Below are 25,898 nucleotides of genomic sequence, written 5' to 3'. Positions count from 1 at the left end.
TCTAACCCTCTCCCTTCTTTTCTTTTGGTGCTAAGGATCAACCCCAAACCCTTAGTGCATGTAAGACAAGTGCTCTACCACTGAACTGTCTGTCTGCCTGTCTGTCTGTCCTTAACTCCACCTTGCCCATTCAAAAGTGCTGGAGAATTATGAAGCAAATCCTTCATTGTCTATGTGCACCCCACACACATCAATAAAAGCCACACTCCTTATGGCCACCTCACAAGACTCTCTGGAGAACTGCTGGTGATAAAAAGTTTTTGATTTTACAGCAGAAAATTTCCTTGAACCAGTAGGTTGCTCATGCCAAGACCAATTAATTTTTCTCTTCATAACCTTAGAAACATTTCTATGTTGTTTGCAAGTTGAAGCCCTTTTCTTGAATCTGTCTGCCCTCACCTATAGCAAGCATTGCTGGCACCTGAATGAACTGAGAAGCCCTTGCCACAGAATTAAGGATAAAGGCTTTCCTCCTGGCCAAACAACATACTAACGTAGCCATGTTCCCTAAGGTTGCTTGATAGTGTCACAAGGGTGTCCTCCCTCCCCACCTTGCAGGCAATGATCTGAAGTTTGCAATGTCTGTCTGGATGCTGGGCATCAAGGGATAGGCAACAGAGGTCTGGGATGCACATAGCGACTGTCCCAGCCATGCTTAATCTCATCCTGGTCTATATATTTTAAAGTCTTTCTTTGGGCTACAATGTGTATAACATAGTTTCCATTGTTTGTATGGAGCACATTTGTTTACTCATTTCTCTGTCAATGACATTTGGGTTACTTCCACATTTAGAGTGTGAGAGAGAATGTTGCTATGAACATGGGTTTATGTAAGATGCTTGTTCTTTGGTGAGTTCACCTTATGGTGAGTTTGGTTGCTTTTACTTTTAGTAAGACCTAACCTGAAGCCACTGAAGGATGTACTGTACCACATCATCTTTGGTATCTTAGGGGTTTCTTTTCTTGGCCTGATGTGGGACTTACCATCATCATGACTGCCACTTGATGTAGCACTCAAGACACAGTATGTGCTCAGCATATACTTATTAAACTAAAGAATGACTGAGTAGAGTGAAATTAAACTGTAGGGAAATAAAATGTGATTCTTTTCCATCAAGTCTTCGGAATCTCAGGATATATCCATTTTAGGATGAAGAGTAGCATGTGTCTCTTCCAAACACTTGATCCATGCCTAGCTATTCTCTGTTCTTTTATTCTAAATGTACAAGCACAGCCTATCCCTTATTACCTGCTTTTTTTCTCCAAGGATTGAACATAGTAGAAGATCAATATATGTTTACAATTTATCACCAAATTGGTGAATAGATACATACATAAAAGAATAATTTTGTGAATGAGCCAACAAATGTGTCCTTTGGTGAATGATATAGTTCTTGAGAGCCTTCATTGAGATAGGAAAGAGAAATTGATAAAATGAGAGAAGAAATGTTGATTATTCTCTCATTGTACAAAAACACAGTGGGTGTGGCCACTGCAGGTCATTAGTAAGCCCAGCAGAGAAGGTTCCTGATCCTGGGTATTTTCCTATCAGAGACAGTAGGATACAATCAGTTGTTTTTGTGATGAGATAGGGACCAGGAAGCCATAATAGTGACAATTAGGGGCCTATGTCCTACAGGGCATTCAGAAGTCATACAGAAGGAAGTGAAATCAGAGCAGGAGAGAACTGAGTCTCTGAATGAAACTGTCAAAGAAGAAACCAGCAAAGGAAGAGCAGCCATGGTGGGAGCTAACAGAAGCCTGTTTCAGCTGGGCATGATGGGAGATCTTCAGCATGAAGCTGGAACAGCGGGGCATGATGGGAGATCTTCAACGTGAAGCCGGAACAGTGCTCATGGGCATGGGTAGATCTAGAGGAGGACTTTCAACCTTTAATTTAGAGCATTGAGAATCCATTGGCATTTTAACACAGTATTTTCAGGGTTCTCCATAGAAATGAAGTCAGTAGGGTATAAAGATAGATAGGCAAGAGAAAAGTTATGCTGCAGGATGGATGCCCTGTTCTTGGCGGGGGGGGGGGGGGACTTGTTCAGGAGAGGGGTCCTCTGAGAACAGCTGCTAAATATAAAGCTAGGTGAGAGTGAGGGCATGTGAGAGCTGTAGTGACAAGAAGGCACCTTAATCATTGCCCGGGCCTTGCTTGTTTTCTATTTATTTTGTTACCTCTGAAGGCAGTTCCTCGGTGTCTTCAGAATCTATTGCCACTGTCATCACAGTCATTTTCTTGAGAAATCTGACCTGGTACTGTGTCAGGTGATCAGCCCCAGTTCAGTAGACAGTAGCTATTGCAATCTGCAGTCTCATCTTAGGAATGAAATATAAATACACATGTTTGCTAGATGAAATGCAACAATTCTTTCCATTGTGAGTGGTCACTCTCTTTAGATGTCTAAGTGACTTTATGCTGGTGTTTGGAAGGAGAAGGGAATGGTTACAAAAAGTCGTAGTTTTTAAAAACAGCTCCTGACATTCCCCAAATTCCACTTTTCTTCTTTGAAGGTTGAGATTTTTGTATCAGGATATATTCTCATGGTGCTGGTTTCTAAAGGGTATTCTGAATTGGAGGCGAGTAGCTGGTCATTTCCCCAAGTATTGTGTTGTTCTTGATGTGAGCATTGCAGCCCTGAATCAGGGTGGCCAGAGGCTGGAGTGACTCACCTCCAAGTGTGTGTTGCCTGCTGCTGTATGGTCTTAGTCAGGATTTCTATTTCTGGACAAAACATCATGACCAAGAAGCAATTGGGGAGGAAAGGGTTTATTCAGCTTACACTTCCATATCGCTGTTCATCACCTAAGGATATCAGGACTGGAACTCAAGCAGGTCAGGAAGCAGGAGCTGATACAGAGGCCATGAAGGGATGTTACTTACTGGCTTGCTTCCCCTGACTTGCTCAGCTTGCTTTCTTATAGAACCCATGTCTACCAGCCCAGAGATGGCACCTCCCACAATGGGCTGGGCCCTCCTCCCTTCATCACTAGTTGAGAAAATGCCTTACAGCTGGATCTCATGGAGGCATTTCCTCAACTGAGGCTCTTTTCTCTGCGATAACTCCAGGTTGTATCAAGTTGACACAAAACTAGCCAGTACAGTCCCCACCTGAGTGAGATTAAGAACTGCTTATAGAATCAGCTGACTATCACCATCCAAGGCCTGCTGTGGAAATTACAGTTAGCCTGGGGTTCATCAAGCCAGCCTTCCCTGAGGGAAGCAAAGGATGATGTCGCACCACTCCATACCCAGAATCACTCTTTGTACTGTAGGAAGGGGTGGGGTCAGCTGTATGTGAGGGACAGATGAGAAGATGATATGTATAGACACCTCCACTCAAAATATTCCCAACTCTGCCTTCTCTCTGTGTGGTTTTCAGGATGTAAAATTGGAAAATTCTGTAGAAATGGTGATTGTTCAAATAAACTCTATATCTACCCTTTTAACTCACAAAAATACGCATTTCAATTTATAACATGGACTACTCTCTGTCTGTACAGAGGGAACATTGTTTTCCAGGGTTAATTTTCCTAACTGTGGGATTTCAGTCCAGATAGAATTTAGGAAGTACTTGTATAGTGATTACATTCTTTTGCTGATTTTCCTCTGTATCACTCTGAAGATGGTTTTTATACTGTAAGCCGCATTCTATTTAATGTCCTTATTAGGAAAGATCAGTTAACACATCCACCAAAGAGCAAGCCGAGTTATACATCTGGTATTGTAAATTGCCTTTGCTTAAAAATGAAGCTGTCTCTCATCTAAGGCCATTTCTGTCTCTTAGCAAATGAATTCGATTTGAATTTTTGAGCACTGTGTGATCGATTTTGAAGTATGTTTTACTTCACACCAGAGATCCATTGTTTTAGAAAACCAAAACACTAAACTTAAAAAAGGCAAGAAATCATCTGTTGTGAATAATGAAAACATAATCACAAGCAATACACTTCCCGCTTGCTTTCCTTTACACAGAACAACTTGTCTAGGTAGTGTTGGTATCAGCCAACGAGGCTTTCATGACAGAGCCGGGGAAGATGATACAGATATTTACTGTGCAAGCATGAGGACCTGAGCAGGGTTCTCCAAAACCCTGTGTAAAGTCAGATGCATCAGCTCATCTAATTCAAGTCTTTAGGGGCCAGGGTTTGAGGCGGACAGAGAACCCCTGGAAGGTTGTGGTCCAGATTACCCCGACCATGCAGCATATGTACACACACACACACACACAGAGAGAGAGAGAGAGAGAGAGAGAGAGAGAGAGAGAGAGAGAGAGAGAGAGAGAGAGAGAGACAGAGACAGAGACAGAGAGAGACAGAGAGACAGAGAGAAAGAGACAGACAGAGACAGGGAGAGACAGAGATACAGAGACACACAGAGATGTAATTAAAAACTTTTTCATAAGAGCTGATTAGGCACCTAAATCATGACTTGGATTCACAGGTCTCATCCTTGAGGAACAATCATCATTGGTGAGCAGGCGGACCTTACTTAGGAGTGAACTTGAGATGCCAGGAATGAGTCATTGCCTTGCTGTTCCCAACTTGGAGCATAGCATGTGGTTGAGTCCGTTTCTGCTGTCATTCCAAAGACAGTAAATGTGACAATTGATCTTTCCGTTGGTAGAAGTTAGGTCCCTTTGTTACCTCTGCAGTGAATGAATTGCTTTGTCGTGTGATGGGCAGGTAGCCACACCCTAATACTTTCCTTTTCAGTCTGGAATCAGGTAATGGTGGCCCATTATTCTTACTGACAGAGGGGATGACAGTCTGGCTTGTCCTATATGTTTTAGCACAGTCCAAGGACAGGAAGAGTGGCTGGAATTTTATCAGTAAGTTCAAGAGCAGGGGACAGGAACAGTATGGATGGGAATAGATGATTAACTCCTGCAGACTCCTGTCCTATTATTGCCAAGTGAGCCAGGGCCTTTCCTGCCTCCACTTGTCCCTTTGGAGTGACAATCACAGTTTTTTGTTGATTCACATGTTCCTGTTCTTTTTGATGGAGTGTGGCTCTGTGAGTCAAATCCAGACTCTGGCTGGTGATCTAAGGGTGGGTTGGCTATTTTTAGATGGTTAGAAAATCAGAATGATTATTTTGTGACACGTGAAAATGTCATTCAGTGCTTGAGTAAAGGTTGATTGGAGCAGAGTCATGCGGATTTATTTACATGCTCCTTGTGGCTTTTTCTCAGCAGTCTTGACAAGGATGACATAGTTGAGTATTTGATAGCGAATGGCCCATCAAATCTGGTTGAGGCATGTTAGGTAGTTTTAACAAATGTTGTCTACCATTATGTTTACCCAGGATCTTGTTCTTACCTGCACTTCTAATTCATCTTTATTATAGAAAAGATGTATTTTTTCCTTCAGAAGTCAAATGAAAAGAGTTCTTATGCATATTTCTCATGTTCTGTTTGTTTGTTTTATAGTTGAATTGTATTGAGGGAACCATCAGAGCAGTAAGCTATCAGAGAATCACTGAAATCACAGACAGCAAATCACTGAAGTTGTGAGATTAGTGTGCTCACTAATTTCTGTAAGCACTATCTCCAACTCTGTTATTTGGGAAGTCATCTTACCTTGTTATTGTGGACAATGCAAAAATAGCACCAGCTCCTCTCCTTTCCTTCCCACTCCTCCCTCTCCTTCCATCCCTCTCTCCCTTCATTCTTCCTTCAATGAAATCAGCATATTTACCATAAAAATATAAAGGACTGAATATATATATATATATATATATATATATATATATATATATATATAATTAGTTAAAACTAAGAATATGAATTTTATTATAAAGGTTAAAAATATTTTTCTACTTTGCTGAAGACTGATCCCAGGACCGTGTGTGTGTCTGTGTGTCTCTGTGTCTCTGTGTGTGTTGCCTTCAATAGTTCTCTGTGGTTTCTTTCCTGCTCTTTCTAAATATCTTTGCTTATTTTAAATATGTATACACATCTAACCCAATGGTAAACAACTTCTAGACTGATTAATTGATAGTTGAAGTAAAATTACCTGAGGGTTTTTTTTTTTTTGAATATGCATTAGGAACTTTGAAAATTTGCATATGTTTTGTATTTATGCAGAACAAATAAACAAGGTGCCATTTACTGTGTTTATGGGATAGCATTTAGCATGGAAGTAAGCATCTTAGTATGTCTTGGAGGGACCACCATTTTACCAATGCTGTTTTTGTTTTGTTTGTTTGTTTTAATATATAGCCGTCTTGCCAGGGCTCAGGTTTATCGTCATAGTGCATGGTTCACTCTCTTCTAACCCAGAGAGTGATACCCTTCTTAAACTGTCCAGATGTGTTGATCAGCATAGAGCCCTGGAATAATATCCTCTCTATATTTGTGTATAATATTATATAATGATACTCACAGAGCCATAAAGTGAGCTATGAAGAATGACACACCTTGCTTTGCAGTGGAAGCCATCCTCTTCCATCCACTTGGCAGTCAGTTGTAGCCCAGTCTGCAGAATCCCTTTAGCTCATATTCGTTGTCAATGATGGAACCCAGGGATGAAGACTGAACTCATAGATTTTGAGTGAAACTCAGGTAACAAGTGCTTTGTCTTTGTGGTATCTAAGGGAACTGGACGTCTTTGGCTTGTCCATAGTACAGCTTCGTGGAACTTTCTAAGACTAGAGAGTGGCTGTGGTTAGCTTTCTCTAAATTCTGAAGGGGTATGGGTGAGCAGGGCCAAGGCGTGAAGCCTTGCTGTGGTTCACTGAGGACTCTCCCTGACCCTTAGGCACGGCTCTTGCTCAGTTCTGACAGACTTATTAGAATTTTCAAGCCAGAGCTGGAACCCTCTTGAAGAATTCATCTAGGATGCTGGCCCCAGTCAGTGACTCGAATGGTTAGTCATTCAAAGTTACCAGGTTCCTGCTGTCCACTGTCTCTTACCTACTCATTTTGCTCTTGTGCATTTCATTTCACATACGCTGTGGCCTCCTCTGGAAACTCATTGTCTCCCCCTCCCCCCTTTAAAAATATCAAATCCTCAGCACTCTGGGACTTAGCATAATGTAACTCCTCTGTGAGTGTTAACTGCAGGGCAGTATTGGGGGGAGGCTGCAGGTTCTCAGGGGATTGTTTGTATTTCCATGTGTATGCTGTGTGAAGTTAATAAGCCCCGGCTAGACTCTGCAGTGAGCAAGTTCAGGGGCAGCAATTTGATTCTCTGGCCATTAGTAAAACAAACAGGAGGAGGGATGGGTGTTGAGCTTAAGCGTTTCCTCACACTGTTCACAGCCTATGTGCCACCTGCCCTTTGGTTGCTCTGGGCTCCCCAATTTGCTCTTCAGAGCCTTTCATCTCATCCTTGTTCAGAAGGCAGAGCTCTGCAAACCACACAGAGGCCTTTCTACTTCCTCTGCATTTTGTTTTGTTCACCCAGTTGACTGGTACTGTCAGCTAATTGAAGTAGAAATGCAAAATGAAAGCTGCATTATTCAGCTGCCAAGTCCTCTCTCTTGGCAGGGAGTGGATGATGCCAGTAATTATACCAGAAGTGCAGTTGCTCTGAGTTCTAGCTCTGGATTTAACAACAGAGGCCTTGGAGGGTCCTTCTGAGAGATGCTGGATACCTGCTTCACTTGAGTGGCTTCCTGGCAAGCAGGAAGGCATGCAGCAAATTCAGTCATGCATTCCAGTGTTGTTGGATAATAACCAGTCCACATTTTGCTGAGTGTGGGAGTGGGTTGCTTGGTCTGAGTACTTAGTCAATATGTCATTCTCATAAGAACTGGCAGTTAATTTCCTCTTGGTATATAATGGGGTTGGTGTGTGTAGGGGGCCACTTCCCGGGAATAATGTTCACATGCGAATTGTAGTTTGTGCCAGGGTATTCTTGGGTGAGTAGCTGATGCAGAACAGAAGCCCATTTTGTAAACTAGGCACTCTTGAGGGGAGGTTTACTTGTCTGGAAATAGTTGAGTAACTTAGTGGAAAAAAATGAGGAGAGGCAGAGTGCATGGTTAGCTAGTTGATATAAAGTTGATTATCTTTCTGCGTTTTGCTCTGACTGCCTTCTTTCATTTCTTTCCAGCTTTAGTTTATGAAACAACAGACAGTTGAACAATACTTTGAGGTCAACCATGTCAGGTCAGTCAGTGGGAAATACAGTACAGGCACACACATTGGAGCCAAGGGTGGACATTGAACTTTCAGAATTTTCAACATCATTGTGTATTGGATTCAACAGTGAAATGCACACCAAGGGAGTGTGTGATATGGTGCTGTGCATACTCCATGCAAGAGTCTTCAGCTCTGAGAAGCAGGGCACAAGGACCAGGATCACACTTGGACTGTGCAGAAAGATGTGAGGATTGCCTGGAGGGGCCTAGTCTGCCCTTGAGTGCCAGGTGTTATGCTAAGGGCTCTTAATGTGTTATCTTACTAATTTGCCTTTTCCTGGTAAGTGCCTCTAGATTTTATTTCGTATAGTTAGCCATATTCTTAAATCCCACAAGATGTCCACAAGATAGTCATTATCCATTGGATCTATGTAAACATATAACTTAACATCGATTGAAATTCCTCCCTATTTTACTGTTTTCATCTAGAGTCATTTCTCTTTTCTGAATTATTTGCATTAGTGATTTTTTTTTTTTTTTTTTTTTGGGTTTGGAGTTGCAGGGAACAGAGTCTCACAGGTTTTGTTTATTTAAAATGTATTTATTTCACAGTGGCTCTGAAGGATAGTTTTGTTGGGTATAAAATTCTACCTTGGGTCTGGTTAGATTGCTCAGTGGATAAAAGTATCATATCCATATCTGATCACTGAGTTTGATCTCTGGTACCAAGAGAACTGATACCCCAATATTGTCCTTTGACCCTCACATGCACATTTGGGCACATGTGTGTCCATACATGTAAGTGTACATGCATATACTTAAAACAAATAAATATAAAATATTAAATTAAATTATATTTCTAGTGTGTTTTGTTTATTAAAGGTTTATCTTACACAACTTTCACTACTTTTTGGAAATTGGTTTTTAGTTTTTCCAATGACAATTTTTTTGCCTTTACATTTCTTAATATTTTTTTTCTTTGCTCTTAGTTTTGAAAGTGTGGTTTTACTCTCATGCAATACAAAGTGTCCATTTCTGTCTGCTTAGTAGTCATTGCACTTTTTGTTTTAAATTTATGGCTTTCAGTTTCAGAAGATTCTTTGCCATCTTTTTGTGTTTTTTTTTTTCCTGCTTACATTCTGTTTCCTTGTCTTTAGAGGTAGATTGCTCTTATGATAAACTTTGTAACATGTGCTGCGAGCTTCTAATGCTCTTTCTGAGTTGCTTGTGTGGTTTCTTTCTTTTCTTTCTTTCTTATTTTTATTTTTTTTGGTCTTTGTACAGTTTGGCTATTTTCTTTTGATTCATATGCTCATTTTTCTTTAGTATTTCACTAAAGAAAATTATTCTTTTTCTTGAACTTTCCTATTCCAAAATTCCATTTAGTTGTGCTTAGAGGAGTTTGGAGAGATGGCTCAGGGGTTGAGAGCACATACTGTTCCCAGTACTCATGTCAGATGGTTTATAACCACCTATAGCTCCATCTCTAAGGGGTTCTGCATGAACCTGCCTTTACATGCGTGCGCACACACACATATGCACACACAATTTACAAAGAAAATGAAAAACTCTTCATTTGAAAATTATGGTTATAGATTCTAGTTACCCGATGAAATAAACATAAAATACATATATCTATTATCCTTAATAATTTTCACAAATTTCTAAGCAGCATAGAATACAACTTTTCCTTGGCTAAGGGATAGCAATGGTTTGGCTATCATTCTGGCTAATTTAGATACTTACTATTCAGTAAATAACTTGTATTTGTGTTTACAAACAAAACTAAATGAGGCTGCAGGGTCAGATGGTTTTAAGGTGGTTTTCCATCAGAGTGAACACGAGGACCCTAATGAAGGAGCAAGAGAAAGGACTGAAGGAGTTGAAGGGGTCTGCAACCTCAGGGGAAGAACAAAATGATCAACTAACCAAACCCACCATAGCTCCCAGGAACTGAAACACCAACCAATGAGTTCACATGGAGAGACCTGTGGCCCAGGTGTCTGTGCAGCAGAGAATGGCATTTTCTGGCATCAATTGGAGGAGAGGCCTTTGGTCAATTGAAGGCTCATTTTCCCAGTGTAGGGAAAATCCAAGGTGCTGAAGTGGGAGAGGGAGCACCTTCATGGACGCAATGGATGGGGAGGGGATTGGGAGTAGGGGATAACATCTGAGATGTAAATACAGAGAATATCTAATTAAAAAAAAGAAAAATTAAAAAAAAAGATAAGGTGGTTTTCACTCACATAAGTATATTGTGGGGTATTTGGAAGTCATGTGTTAAGGGGACTTTTTTTTTTTTTTTTGGAAGTAAAGGTCTTGCTTATTACATATCTAAAATTTATGATGTTAACCGAACGCCATCTTTACCACAACTGTCCAGTATTCAAACAAAATTTCAAATATCTCAGGATAGCATAGTACCTGTTCAGGTGTTTTGTTTTACTGGAGGTAAGAATAGGTTATTGTGAGGAGGCCTGTGACTCAGGACACCTGCCTGCCCTGGAGACAGACTTAGTGCTTGTTAGTGGCCTGACCAAACGTGAATGTAGATTCACTGCACATTCAGTTTAGCTCGGGTTGCTGCAGAGGGCTAGCTAGAGGAAGAGCCAGGGACTGAGGATTCATATGACAGGGCTATGGCATGTTAGAACACATCAGTTACAGCTTGGTATTCTGTCCAAGATGGAGGGCTCTTCTAGAGCAAAGGTCACTAAGAGTAGAAGGCGGGATCTCAAACAGTACAGAAGGAAAATTACTTCTAAAAGACAGAGTAAGGGAATGAAATGCCATTATTTGTAGATTTGGCGTTTTAGCAACAGCATCACAATGTAGTCATTCCTTATTTTTAAGAGTAACCATCCATCCATTCATCCATCCATCCATCCATCTATCCATCCATCCACCCACCCACCCACCCATCCATACATCCATCCATCCATCCACCCACCCACCCATCCATCCATCCATCCATCCATCCATCCATCCATCCATCCATCCATCCATCTATCCATCCTTCGATCCATCCATGAACTCATTCAGAAACACTAAGTGCCTGCTGAGTTTTATCCCCATGAGGGTACAAAGCTGCTTGAATAGAAAGAAAATTTCCTTTCTCTTGGGAAGGGAGAGAGACAACTAAAAACCTAATTATAAAATGAATGATAAGAATCTAGTAGAGGAGAAAGACAAAAAAATTTTAATATGGAAGATAATGGTATAGCTATAGTTTAATTTCATGTGCAAACATTTTGAATGTTTAATTTTTCTTCCTCCCCATGTTAGTGGTAGGAATACGAAATGAAGTCTTTGGGCGCTGAATTGATAGAGGGAAAAAAAAAGTAATTAAAAACTTAAGCTGTAGTGGAATCTCCCAGCGTCTAGATTGAAGTGGAAATAGGAGGCTGACTTTCTAGTCATAATCGAAATCTTTTTTTTTTTTTTTTTTTTTTTTTGTGGTTAGCATTTCATGAACTCATGAAAGTTATTTTGTCATTGGAGTGTTTACTCCCTGGTCAGATTTTCACTGTGTAGCAGGATTGTGCTGGAATGAATGGGAAGGAAGCTCCGTGCAAGGAACAGAAGGGCCGTGGATATGACTGGTTTCAGTTGCTGGAGGATTGAGAATGTGGACATATTATTTGGATATTTTCCTTTATTCTGTATTTTTAAGATGCTCTATTTTTTCATACTGCAGCACTGCAGAAAGCAGTTATGACAGTACCTAATAATAGGATATTGTTCAAAGTCTAGGGCACAAGAAATTCATGTCCCTATGTATTGAGCACTAGAGATGCCAGCTGGGAGTGTTGAAGGCTACCTTTCCTTCTGTCATTAAAAACAACAACGACGACAATAAAACAACCAAACTAAACCAAATGTCATCAAGTGATTGTGGTTATGGCATGTGAGTTAAGTCATAGCGAATGCTGGGTACGGTACCTACTTCAAATGGGCAAGCCACTCTGCCAACAACAGTAGCTTGTTTCGTCCTTTCTATGGTTTGAGTGGGTCTTATCTTTAACTTACAGTCTGCCAAACACTTGGCCCAGAAAAACATGTAAATTTGTTCAAAGTCCTCAAGTTGGAAGCTGTTGAATGGGCTTTTGAAATTAACATTCCCTACTCTACCATGTCAGCTCTGCTGCTCTAGCCAGAGCAGGGTAACATGTGTGCACCAAGTACATGCACAGGGTGGCGTCCCGGGGAAATGAACTTAGAATCTTTAGCGTGAAGTGTGCCCATTATTAACTAAAATGCAAGTAAATAACTTCTTTCAGGTAATAAGACTCAGCTCGCTGAACCTCAGTTTCTCCTTCTGCAAAATAAAGATGATTCAAAGAAAAAGTTAAGAGGTTTTAAGAATGACTTAAAATATATGAGCCTATTAAGAGGATGCCCTCTTCCTCCGTGTTTCTTCTTTAGATCAAGCAAAACTGGCAAGAACTTGTCTGGTTGTTTGGAAGAGTTGAGGGCTCTGGTTAACATGAGGCATAGAGCTGTCTACTTGGCTAAGGAGGCAGGATGAAATAGTTCTTAGTGTCTTGGAGTCTGTGTGGAAGTTAGAGTAGGTCACTAATACATCATGCATGGTTCCTTTATCTGTTATGGAAGCAGGGAGTGATGCCCTGTGGAACCTCCTCTTGTTGATCTCTAAAAGTCAGCGAGTATAAGTGAAGAGTGATTTACACTGTTTTATGCATTTTTATTGATCTATTGGATAGGGAGAAAGTACAGCTTGAATCCCAGATCTAACCTGTATGCTATGCATGCAATGCAAGCATCCTCTCTGCAGCTGGTTCCTTTGTTTGAAAATGTGGGGTCCTATGCCTTGGCCACAAGTTGCCATATGGAGAAGGGGAGTGTGTGGGACCTGGGAATTAGTGGCTCACGTTGTTAGCTTGTTCTCTGTCCTTCTTGTTTGATCCCTGCTTCCACCCTTGGTACAGCATAGTTCCAAGCCATCCATGTAAGAACATGATGTTAAGTGGCCACGTTCTTCAGGGTCTCTTGAACGACTGTGTTTTCAGTTACATAGAGAAAGTAGCATTTCCTTTGTGATTCTTGCTGTTGTTTCTGTGTCCTGGCTTAGTCTTACCACAAATAGCTTTGACTTTGTCATTCTAAGACAGCTGGGCAGTAGGCCCTTCTTTCTGGGATGCTGAAATAGGAGAACTTGAGCCCTCGGTGTGTAAAACAGGATGCTTTGTAAACAGGTATGATTTGGAACCTTGGAAGTAGGTTTTAAACAGGGAGTGGTTTACCGTTTTCTGTTTTCTGTCGTATTAACGTGTATTTATCCCTCTTGAGTAGAGGATCTAATATCTTTTCTTGACAATAACTGCCTTATTCTTTCTCTTTGGGGCTGAGTGAAGTGCTTTCCGTGAACTTTAAAATGAAACCAAATGAAAAAGGCATTGTTTATCTAAGCTGTCTGTGGAAGGGCACTTGGGAGAGGAATTGAACTCTAAAATAACCTTATGAAAGTTATTGATTCGTTTCTTTATGGTACTTTGACAAACAAGGACCATTATTTCTGTGCCCGAACTGGAGTTGGGTCAAAGAACCCCCATCTTATGAATTATCTTTCTTGAAAACCAGACTTGCCAAGAAAATGAGCTTCTGGAAATGAAGACGTGAACCCCCATTGAATGCTGTCCGTCTTCAGCACTTTGAAGGGCAGGCAGGGAGTACAGTTAATTTTTAAACTCACTGAGTACAGCAAGGTTTGTAGATAGCTTAAGGGATTTAGATGGATTTTCCACTGCTATGTAGTTGGTATGTGATTTCTTCTAAGCACCTTCTCCTAGTTCAACCTTACAGTCCAGGTTCTACTTGGGCCTAGGGTCGGCAGAAAGAAAAGAATGCTAGCATGCAAACCACCTTTTTCTTTTCAAGTAACTTTGAGTAACCTCACAAGTTATACAATTTATTGTTGAATAAATAAAAAATTCAAACAAAATAAATAAAGAAGCAACAGAAGAAAATCACCGAGCATCCATACCCTGACACACATTCCTTTGTTCATTAATCTTATAATGCCATACTTGTTTCTATGCTTGTAAATACATTTTACTACAAAATAATCCCATTCTATGTACAGATTGGTAATTCAAAAGCATAGCTTTTAAAGAACTTGATTCCCATTTTTATCTTATTTTGGGTCTTAAAAAGCCAAGGGAATTTTAAAAATGAGATGAATTAATCAATAATTAATGTGGGGTATTTTACTAGTCATATGAGAGAAAATTTATATTGACAGTTGATATACTGATCTTTAGAATGCTTTAAATAATTCACCTTCCCGAATTTGAGTACCAATGAGGAATATATTCATTATTTATTTTTAAGCACTAATCAAATGTTCAATAAATACTTAGCCAAGTAAATAAATTATGTGTGATTGTGCCCCCACCCCTACCCCCACCCCCAACCCCACCCCCACCCCTTTCACACAAGTTCTAAGGATCAGTCAAACTTGGGGCTATGCATGTGCTCTACCACTGATGTATCCTTAGCCCATTAACATTTTTTAAAAGCAAACATCGCTGTAAAATACTTGGAGATAGAGATGCATCACCTACAGGGACATTTTACTACAACAAACTTAAAATCAGTGGAAAACATGTGTGCAAAGGGTTTTTGGTAATAGATGAATAAGCTCTCTTGTCTGTAATCTAGAGAAAAGCTGAAGAATGCTTCTTTTGCAGAGTGTGTCAGATTTGAAGGAAGGATTATAAAGTGGTGTAATTGCAGTAGTAACATGGAAAAAAAACCTGTAAAAGTTTCTTTACAATGTTATTTCTTTGGATTTTATGGCTTTATCCAAACTTGGAAGCTGTTGAGGGGTTCCTGCCTCCCTACCTTCATAAAACAATTTTATGGGGCCATAGAAATTGATTCGTAAAGTTTTAGGCCTGAAAAAATATATGGTCATCTATCCTGGCCTTGGGAAAGGCTTATTTTATTTAAAATTACCCATAAATTATTTATGTCCATGAGGACATTAATACAAGGAAGTACTTTGACAGGTTAGTGCTTAGATGAAGAAATATTTTCTTCACACAGGGTTAGATACCAGTGAAGTGACAGTCATCGCCATTGGAACTCAGGAGTACAGTGCATTAAATGTTGTTTCTGGAAGCTCTCCCACCCCAAGTGGAAGGTTTGAATCCCAATGGATAGTTCATGAGGCCAAGCAGTCACTTAGACTTGCTCACTACTTTAGCCAATGTTCAAGAACTGGGCTAGGTGAAAGGGATCTGCAAAGAGAAAGATAGTAAATGAGCTCTCCCTTCTGGAAGGTTGAACTCTGCTGGAAACGTAAGTAAAGGGAATCAGGAAGGTTTACTAGCTCTGAGGAAGTGTGACCCTTGGATTAATGTAAAGATAAGTTATAGTTTTGTGAAAGAATGTGAAATTTTAATGTGGTTTAGAAGGGCCTAAGTCCTATGACACAGGTATTATGGGCTGTTCCTACTGGAGGCACTGTGAAAATAGCTGAGTATGCAGAAGAACTTGAAGTCTGTTGTAGAATGTTACCTCTCCAGGAAGGAAGACAGACGACAATAACAGCGGTTTTCAACCTCCCTAATGCTGTGAGCCTTCAATACAACTCCTCATGCTTTGGTGAATCCCCCCATTGTAATATTATTTCATCGCTACTTCATAACTGTACTTTCTGCTACTGTTATGAATTATAATGTAAATATTTTTGGAGATAGAGGTTTGCCAAAGAGGTTGAAACACACAGGTTGAAAACTGCTGGTTTACCTCATACTAGTCAGGATGGCTAAGATCAAAAACTCAGGTGACAGCAGATGCTGGCGAAGATGTAGAGAAAGAGGAACACTCCTCCACTATTGGTGGGATTGTAAACTGGTACAACCACTCTGGAAATCAGTCTGGTGGTTTCTCAGAAAATTGGACATAGCTGAGGACCCAGCTATACCACTCCTGGGCATATATCCAAAAGTAGCTTCAACAGAGGAATGGATACAGAATTTGTGGTACATATACACAACAGAGTACTACTCAACTATTAAAAACAACGAGTTCATGAAAGTTCTAGGCAAATGGTTGGAACTTGAGTGATGCAACCCAGTCATAAAAGAGCACTCATAGTATGCACTCGTTTATAAGCAGATACTACCCCCCAAAAGCTTGGAATACCGAAGAAACTATCCACAGAACTTATGAACTCAAAAAGAAGGAAGACCAGAATGTGGATGCCTCAGTCCTTCTTAGAAGGGAGAACGAAGCAGGAGAGGAAAGACAAGGTCAAATAGAGAAGCAGGGATTGAAGAAAAGATCTACAGAGGCTGCCTCACCTGAAGAACCACCCCATATGCAGCCACCAAACCCAAGCACTATTGCTGATGCCAAGAAGAGTTTACTGGCAGGAACCAGACATGGATGTCTCCTCAGAGGCTCTCCCAGAGTCTAGATACAGATGAGGATGCTTGCAGCTAAACATCAGACTGGACAGGACGACACCAAATGAAAGAGATAGAGAAAGGACTGAAAGAGCTGAAAGGTTTGCACCCTCTTGGGAAGAACAACACCATCAACTAACCAAGGCACTGAGGTGGAGAGGGTGATTGGGAGAGGGAGCATCTTCATGGAAGCAAGTTGAGGGGGAGGAGGGAGGAGAGGGGGGAAAAAGGCATAACATTTGACATGTAAATTCAGAGAATATACAATAAATTTGGAAAAAAAGGAAAACTGCTGGTTTAGACCCTCACTCACATAAAGCAGCTCATATTTTCTGGCATGGCCTTTCAGAGACTGATTTAAAGGAAGCTGGGCTCAGGCTAGTGTGGCAGAGCTTCCCACTCACCTGGACCCTCTCAACACTGGGACCACTATAACTGCATTAGAAACTATAGAAAATTTAGGTATCTTTTATTGACCTGTGAGCAGTGGGAAGTGCAGAAAAAATAAACCATGGATACATCCCAGTTCTCTAACATGAAGGAACAAAAAATATTTTTCAGCATGCTCTCTGTTGCATTGGAGATGTGTTCACCGCTATGGAGATAGATTTAGACACTTCTACTTGTGTCTGTGTGAGTCATGGTGACTTAGTGAGTTATTCTATGGCAGATCACCCCTTATTCTGAGACCTTCTCTATGGTAGTCCCAGACACATGGTCTGCTTGCTCTAACAGTTGAGAATATTGCACATTAGAGTGTATGGGGTGGGGGTGGGGTGTAGCATTGGGTACAAAGAGTAGTGTTGAGAGAATATCTCCTGTATTAGCTTGAGAAACTTGTGAGCATGTCTTATCTTTGACCAGTAGCTGCTCATGAAGAAAATTCTAGAAGAAATGAAAAATCAGAACCAAATAAACAAAAAACTGCAGCCATAACAGCAAAACCCTTCACTTCCACAGTCTTCCCAAGGGCAGAACACACCAGTCAGTTGCCCAGTGCCCAGATGGACAACATACATATGATAACATTAGACAGACTGAGGAAGTTATGTATATGTATATACATACACATTTATGCATGCAATAAAAATATAAGAAGTGGTCATAAATTTGAAGGCAAGCAGGAGGGGTATGTGGGAGGTCTTGGAGGGAGGAAAGGGCAAAATTTAATTCTATTATAATCTTCAAAAAAAGGCAAAATAAAACAAAACTGTACAAGGACCATTAGATACTGTAGATATTAGTAGATCTGGGAGTTTGCTTTTATCATCTACCTAAGCATCTCTCAGTTGAGAAAGAGGGGCTGCTAAGGAACAGTGTAACATTTGGAGCCCCTCCCAAATATTTCTGCAAAGTGTATTTATTTATACTCTTGGTTCCAGAAACAAAATAAATAAATAAATAAAAGATAGATAATGGTAACAACAGAACCCTTCCACCCCCAGATTCATTCTTGCTTCCAACTGCAATGGTCTCAGCCCTCTGAATGGTAGCATACCAGTAATGTACTTTTATTAGGCTTTTACTTGTGTAGAACAGAGATGGGGAGATGGAAAAGCCTAGGCTTTTCTTGTGTGACCGCATTCATTCTGGAAAAAAGAATCTTCCAGAGATATGTGCTACAGCTATTCTGTAACATCCTAGGAAACATTCAGAGAAAAGAAAGTGACTAATCTCTCTATAAGTATCAAGCATGGTTCATCATTGCTCATGTGGTCTTTTCAGCAACTTTCTCATCTTACTTTTGCAGCTCTATGTACCAGGGACATAGGCACTTCACTGAACAGCAGATGTACAGTTTACAAGGGTGACGTTAGCTTTGAAGACAGCCAGCTGTTTCCGAGCCAAGCGCACATATTGCCTAAGAACATTGTGACTTGGACAAGTGGGTCAATTTTTCTTGACCGATCTCCCCATCTGTAAAGGGAAAATAATAGTGATAACTGTTTCATAGCATGCAGGCCAGCCTGGCATAATGCTCAAACTCAAAATCACTTCTTGTAGTCATCCAGGACTAAGGTATGGGAAAAAAACAGCCATAGCTGCTCAGCCCCATGAAATGAGCACTTTCTCCCTTTTCCTCTCCTCCTTGGTTGTTGAATCAATGGAAACTTATCCTCGTCTAGATTACAAATGAATGAGACTCAGATTGTGGTTATTTTATTTGACTTTGACAATTACTGGGGGGGCAGTACCTTCTAATCTATGTTTCTACTTGCTGGCCTGGCTACATCTCTGGTTTTGTGCCCCAAATACTCGCTGTTTCTCCTGGCAATGTACTCATGGTCCATCTCCTCACACAATGTCTTCTTTCTCCTTTCATCCCTTTTCCTCCTTCTCCTCTTTCTACCCGAAACCTCCAGCCAGGTATGTGAATACCTGCATAATTCTCTCTACTGCCCAACCACAGGCTTTAGCCTTTTATTGATCAATTAACTTGGGAAGCACGGTTACATAGCATCATTTGGTATAAGTGATGATCTTCTTGTTGGGGACAACCAGATCTTGGGGGCTAGTACTTAGCATTTGAATATATTGCAGTACCAGACCAACCCACTACATTTTCCTCTTTTTGCTTAATAAAAAAGGCTCTTTTATAAAAATAAACAAAAGAGTTATATTTAAAAAGTCCCATCTGTTTGTATTTGACAATCTTTGGATAAAATATACTATTATCTATCCTATCTTGGTGAGTTTAGAGTTCTGTATCTAAATCATTTTTTTTTTCATTACCAATTTAAACATTTAAATCCTGTAATTTTCACTTGTAATTAACAACCTTAAAATTTTTAAGGAAGGTTAATGGGCTACAAACTTGGAATTTTTATTTTAGAGTCTTGAAGCCAAACTCTCTGTTCCTAGAAAACCCCAGCTTTTATGAGTAAGGTCAACCACTAATTGGGACCCACTGATGCTGCAGAATGTTTCCTCTTATTTCAAAGCCACCTGATGGCACACATCAAGTTCCTCTGTAGAAGAAGGTATGTTCCTCTGTCTTTGATAGGGTTGCATTCTGACCGGTAGTAGATGCGAAGCATAAGTTAGAAAAGACAGAAAACTAGTTGTTGAAACTTGTGATGATGTGGTTGACTGGGAGCTCTGGCTTTCGGCCACTTCCACCATCTCCAAAAATCATCTTACTGCACATTTCTCAGAAAAAGATTGAAATTTAAAACTCCAACAGAGATCTCTAACAAAAACATAAATTTGTGACAATCTGCACCTTCATAGTAGCACAAATTAATCTTTGATTAATTACGAGGGGACTGTAACTTAGCCATGTCAAGACACCAACCTTTTCATTCACCAATGTGTCAGTTCATCTCAAAGCTGAATCTTTCATGAAATTCTTCAGCAAATATATGGATCTAGAAAATATCATCCCAAGTGAGTTAATCTAGTAACTAAAGAGCACACATGGTATGCACTCACTGATAAGTGAACATTAGTCCAAAAGCTCGGACTACTCAAGATACAATTCACAGACCACATGAAACTCAAGAAGAAAGAAGACCAAAGTGTGGATGCTTCAGTCCTTCTGAGAAGGGGAAACAAAATATTCATGGGAAGTAGAGGGTGGGAGGCACTTGGGAGGGGGAGAAGAGGGGCAGGATCTGGTATGGGAGGAGACTGGGATGATGTACAGAGGGTCAGGGATTTGAACGTAATGTGTAGCAATAGGGGGTGGGGAACTGGGGGTAGCCACCAGCAAGTCCCAGATGCTGGGAAAGCAAGAGGCTCCCAGGACCCAATGGGGTTGAGATTAGCTGAAATACCCAACAAAGGGGAGGGAGAACCTGTAGAGACCATATCCAGAGGGTAGGCAAGGCCTCTACTTGGGGGATGGGGCCACCCACTCATATCCAAAGTTTTAACCCAGAATTGCTCCTGTCTTAAGGAAATATGGAGTCAAAGTGTGGTGTAGAGACTGAATGAAAAGCCATCCAGAGACTGCCCCACCTGGGGATCCATTCCATATACAGACACCAAATCAGATACCAAGAACTACTTGCTGACAGGAGCTTGATATAGCTGTCTCCTGAGAGGCTCTGCCAGAGTCTGACAAATACAGAGGCAGATGCTCATAGCCAACCATTGAACTGAGCATGGGGTTCCCAATGGAGGAGTTAGAGAAAGGACTAAAGGAGCTGAAGGGGCTTTCAACCCCATAAGAAGAACAACATCAACCAACCAACCTCCCCAGAGCTCCCAGGGATTAATCCACCAACCAAAGAGTACACATGGAGGGACCCATGGCTCCAGCTTCAAATGTAGCAGAGGATGGCCTTGTCAGGCATCAATGGGAGGAGAGGCCCTTGGTTCTGTGAAGGCTCGATGTCCCAGAGTAGAGGAATGCCAGGGCGGGGAGTCAGGAGTGGGTGGGTAGAGAAGCACCCTCATAGGGTGGGGGAGGGGAAGGGCAATAGAGGGTTTCCAGAGGGAAATCCAGAAGGAGGATAACATTTGAAATGTAAATAAATAATACATCTAATAAAAATTATATATAAAAAAGAGTTTAGAAACTTCTCTTAACATGTTGAATAGTGCTTCTATTGGAAGGAGAAGAATAATATGGCTGAGAAAGTTTAGAAAGGAACAACCCATGAAGTAATATCTACTCCTTTAAGCATCTCTATGGCAGGCTAAGGAGAATTAGTGCTTTAAGGGGCTTATAATCTGGTCTGGCATGGCTACCAAGAGCTATAAACTTTGAGAGTGTCTACAGACATAATGGGGTCGAAGAATGGTTGAGCAGCTGTGTCCTGGTGTTGTGAAAGTCAAAACTGATCCACACCTGAGATGGAAGCAATTTGAGGCTTTATGAACTTGCTTTGGAGAAGTCAAGGCTGAGTGGGGACTCTAGGAGGGGTTTGGGATATGGGAGACAACAGAGAAACCTGTGGCTTGACCTGGGACTGTGAGAGTCAGGCTGTCCTTGGAAATAGGGCAAGGCCATGTATGGTCCGCTTTCTACTCTGTTGGCGCTGAGGGGATGCCACAGAGAAGCTCATAAAGTAGCTTAGCGTTTCAAACTCAGCCGAGGAGTAAGTGTGGCTATTGTTGAGGTGGAGCAGGAAGGTGGATGGATGGTGAGGGCTGTGTTGCTAGGAAGGTAGATGGATGGTGAGGGCTGTGTTGCTAGGAAGGTGGATGGATGGTGAGGGCTGTGTTACTAGGAAGGTGGATGGATGGTGAGGGCTGTGTTGCTAGGAAGGTGGATGGATGGTGAGGGCTGTGTTACTAGGAAGGTGGATGGATGGTGAGGGCTGTGTTACTAGGAAGGTGGATGGATGGTGAGGGCTGTGTTGCTCGTCCTCACTGCTTCCATGCAAAGCCAGCAGAGCCACCTCTCAATACCAGAAATAGATTTCTGTCGGATCTCTGAGAAAGGTGGTCCCAAAGGGACTTTACCATGAATCCTGCTGAGATAAAGATGTAGTATGATGGGAGACGAAGAATTATAAGGCATTTCTGAGACATTTAACTGAGCCCAGATTCACTGCTATCCAGGCCATTATCTTTCCCTTACCAAACCACTGAATAATAACACTACATGGTCAGTTTCTATCTTTTTAATTCTCCTGTGTTCACGGTAAAAGGGGTGGTGAGATGCCTGTGGATGCCATCACACGCAGGCTTACATACTCATGCCCAGTGTTCCCCTGCACCATAAGCAGTGTAGCCACCCAATGCGCAGGTTGATGGGTCTATCTTCAAACACTGAACTGCTTCTTCACATCCTTCTTACCACTGCTAAATGTTGGAATACCTAAAAGCCAAATGCTAGCAAGTAAAGTCGGCCATGCTTTTAGCATCTAGTGGTAAATCCTGGGTTTCAGATGGTGGCTAGGGTTAGTCTTCTTTTCGCCCTGCTCGGATGGTTTCTGCTCGTTAGCAGCATAAAGAAACTTCAAGTCTGGGAGCCCCCGTGTGTCCCCCTGAGGTTTCAGGACAATCAATAGTTTTTATTCTGGGTATCGACAGCTCTCTGCTGAATGCCCTTGTCTTTGGCTACGTGGGCTGACTGTTGTGAAATGGATTACTCGCTTTTATTGCCACTCAAGGTTTAATCAGTGCCCAGCATGTCCTGTGTGTGGTGTACCTGTGACTTTCTTTTGCCTTTTCAATTGCTCGGGACACGGGGCTATTGATGAGTTACAGGCCTTGACTGATCTTTTTTTTTTTTTTTAATTCCTTGCAGGATGCTACAGTTTGGAAGCCTGATTCATGCCAGAACTGTCGTTGCCATGGTGATATTGTGATCTGCAAACCTGTGATTTGCAAAAACCCTCGGTGTGCCTTTGAGAAGGTATGGTTTCTTAATTATATCTAGAACTTATCCAATGATCAAATTTTTAAACCTTGCAGGTTATATTTTCACATTTATTCCAATCTCTAATTGGAAGATGAAGGAAGTGTTCTGTGTGTTAGAAAATTTTTACCCACTGACCATTTATTTTTGGCAAAGCACTTAGCTAAAGGTTTTACAAATGTCACTTCATTTAGAATGATGGGAGATTAGTGTCATTTTCCACTTTACAGTGAGAAAAGTAAAGCCTGGGGACTTTAAGCAATTAGCCATGACTATACAATTAATAAACCACAGCTCAGATATTTTAGCATTCTGACAGGTGCCAGAGTTGTTGACAACAGTCCTGGCATCTCATGCCAGTGACTGCCTTAAAGTCAGGAATGGCTTCTTGAAAAAGGACTAGAAAACCAGCTTAGCTCTACTGGCTGCATCTCTATGCTGCTGGACCCATAGGAAACAGGAGAGCCCCACCCCACCCCTGCCCCAGACTCCAGCATCTCTCTTATCTAAAAAGGGAAGAACAACTCCCATTTCCTCTTCACTTTCTGTGAAAGTCCTCAGTTTTTCCTCAGTTTTTATCTATTTTGCTGGAAAATTGTTTTTCTAGATGCTGGCTTTTCTAAAAAAGTCCAGCTGTTTCTAAAACTCTTACCTTTTAAATGTTAAAAAAAAATCCAAAAACTCTCTGAAGATCATTTATTTTCTTTAGAAAGCATTCTGTCAGTTTCACAAGCATAGTTTTTTTATCTAGTTTTAACCCCCCTCAATTAATTTTGAATCTTTCTGCCTCTAGTGTTACTAAAGTTATCTTTTTCTTCCTAATACTAGAATGAAAATGTATTTTATATAGAGTTAGGGTTTCTACTGCTGAGAGAAAGCACAGTGGCCAACAGAGGAAAGGGATGTTTGGCTTACATAGGTCAATAATGCAGTCAGTCAATTGAGAGAAGCCAGGGCAGGAACCTGGAGGCAGGACCTGAGTCAGAGGCCAGGGAGAAAAGCTGCTTACTGGTTTGTTCTTCATGGCTTGGTGACCTTGCTTTCTTATGCACCAGGACCACTTGTGTCCAGGGGTAGTGACACCATCCACAGTAGACCGGACCCTCCCATAACAACCATCAATGAAGCTAATACCCCACAGCCTTGCCTCCAGGCCAGTCTTAAGGGGGCATTTTCTCGATTTAGAGTCCCCCTTCCTAGGTATGTCTATGCTTGTGTCAAGTTGACAAAACCTACCAGCATAAATAACTCAATTTCTGCATGGTATGTTTCTGAGAAGCAGGGTGTGTATAGACGTTTAAGTTTGCTAACATTTTATTTTATGCTGTGGATCCTTCTATCTATGGAACAAATGTTTCTCCAAAGTCACCATTTATAAAGCCATGAAGCCATCCCTTCTCCTTCTTGACAAGATGTTTATATTATTACAGAAGAGACCCTGAGCTAAATGTTAGAGAGTAAAGTATTGTTGAAAATTAAGCATGTTTTTTTAAAAATTTTTACTGTCAAATGTTAACAGTCCAGAGTAATGGGGTTCATTATGTTATCTCAGGTAAAAACAGAGAAACTTGTTGCCAGCTATTCCTCTTCCTTGGGAATGGTAACCAGACCAAGTAAACAAGTAGAAAAATGTAATGGCAAAAGGACAATCAATAAATGGAAAATGAACTAAATAGACACTTTAAAGGAACTAAAAATGGCCAATGAATGCATTAAAAATGTCTCATATCTTTATTCAATCAAAAGAATGCAAATCTAAACTTCTTTTATACCAGGGTCAGTGAACTAAGTGTTTGCTTCTTTGTATTAAGTAAGAATATTTGGGCTGGAGAGATAATTCAGTCAATAAAGTACTTATAAGTTCTTGCCTCACAAGCTTGAGGTCCTAAATTCCATCCTTAGAATCCATGTTAAATAAACAACAAACCACACAACTGGGCATAGTGGTATGTGCCTGTAACTGCCGTGCTAGGGAGGCAGAGACAGGCAGATCCCAGGGGCTTGTTGGGTAACTTAGCCCTTGAGAGGCCAAGGCAAGGGGACCCCAATTTCGAGACCAAATTCAACCCCTCTTAATATTTTCTTAGTCTCTTGCTTGATTACTCAGCTTCATATTTTGAGCTCCCTTGGCATTTTCAAAATAATGCAACACACGCACAGGAAAACAAAAAGTAAACCATCTAAACAACCATCCAACCAAAGAACAGTGGACTACAAATGTCTCATGGTAGAAGTATAATTGATGTATGTATAACAAGTCCCGCCCCAACACAATGTATATATAGATATACACAAAACAAAAGAAATGGTTTTATATCTCTTAAATGGACAGAATTATCAAGATCATGATTTTGTAAAAATTGTATGAAACTTGTGTTCTGCATCCATAGATAAAGCTTTATTGTGATACAGGCAGCCTCACCTATTTCTGTGCTGTCTTTAGCTGCTTTACAACCTTCATGGAAGTTAAGGAGCTCTGATGTACACAGTATGTGGCCTCCAAATGCCCTTTATATGGACTCTCTGGCCCTTCACAGACAGTTATTCTGCACCAAACTCAGGACCTATTTTTCCTACTTTTTGTCAACTCAGTAAAACTTGTACTCCCAATTCTTCTGGCCAGATAACTTAGATCACTCAGTACGCCCCACTTTCTATACAACCCACACCCAGCACACTTTCAAAGTTCCCAGCTCTTCCTTCTTAGGTTGCGTCGCGGTGTGTTTTCTCTGCTCCCCTCTCTCTGCTCTCACACAGATCATTCCCCTGGATTTCCATGGCACTACCTTAATTCGTTTGGCTCTTTCTGAACCTGCCCTTTTTACTGTAACAGTGGTGCCATAGTCAGGATGACCCTATGAAGATTGAAGCCAGCTCATGCTGCTGTCCTCTTGAAACCCCTCCAATGGCTTCCCTTCCCAATTAGAATAACTACTCAGAATGTAGTTCCTATCGCTGTTGTAGACCTCTAACTGATCTTCTCTTAGCCTTTTGTTTGCTCAGTCTGATTTAGAAATGGAACCTCATTGATGCTGCCTGAATAATGCCCCCCAAA

General features: G+C 41.0%; 1 protein-coding gene across 1 annotated transcript in view; it reads left to right on the top strand.

Moving 5' to 3' along the window:
• Positions 1–25,898, top strand: part of FRAS1 (Fraser extracellular matrix complex subunit 1) — a gene marked incomplete at its 3' end in the record, with an annotated part of 385,808 nt that overhangs the window by 123,384 nt on the left and 236,526 nt on the right. Inside the window, exon 3 of the mRNA XM_080924732.1 lies at positions 22,733–22,840. Coding sequence (XP_080780858.1) covers positions 22,733–22,840 — 108 coding nt within the window. The remainder of the gene's footprint in view (positions 1–22,732; positions 22,841–25,898) is intronic.

The sequence above is a fragment of the Micromys minutus genome, assembly GCF_963924665.1.
Source record: "Micromys minutus genome assembly, chromosome: 11".
Lineage (NCBI taxonomy): Eukaryota > Metazoa > Chordata > Mammalia > Rodentia > Muridae > Micromys > Micromys minutus.
Note: the sequence above shows the minus strand (reverse complement) of the source record. Positions and strands in the feature narration are given on the sequence as shown.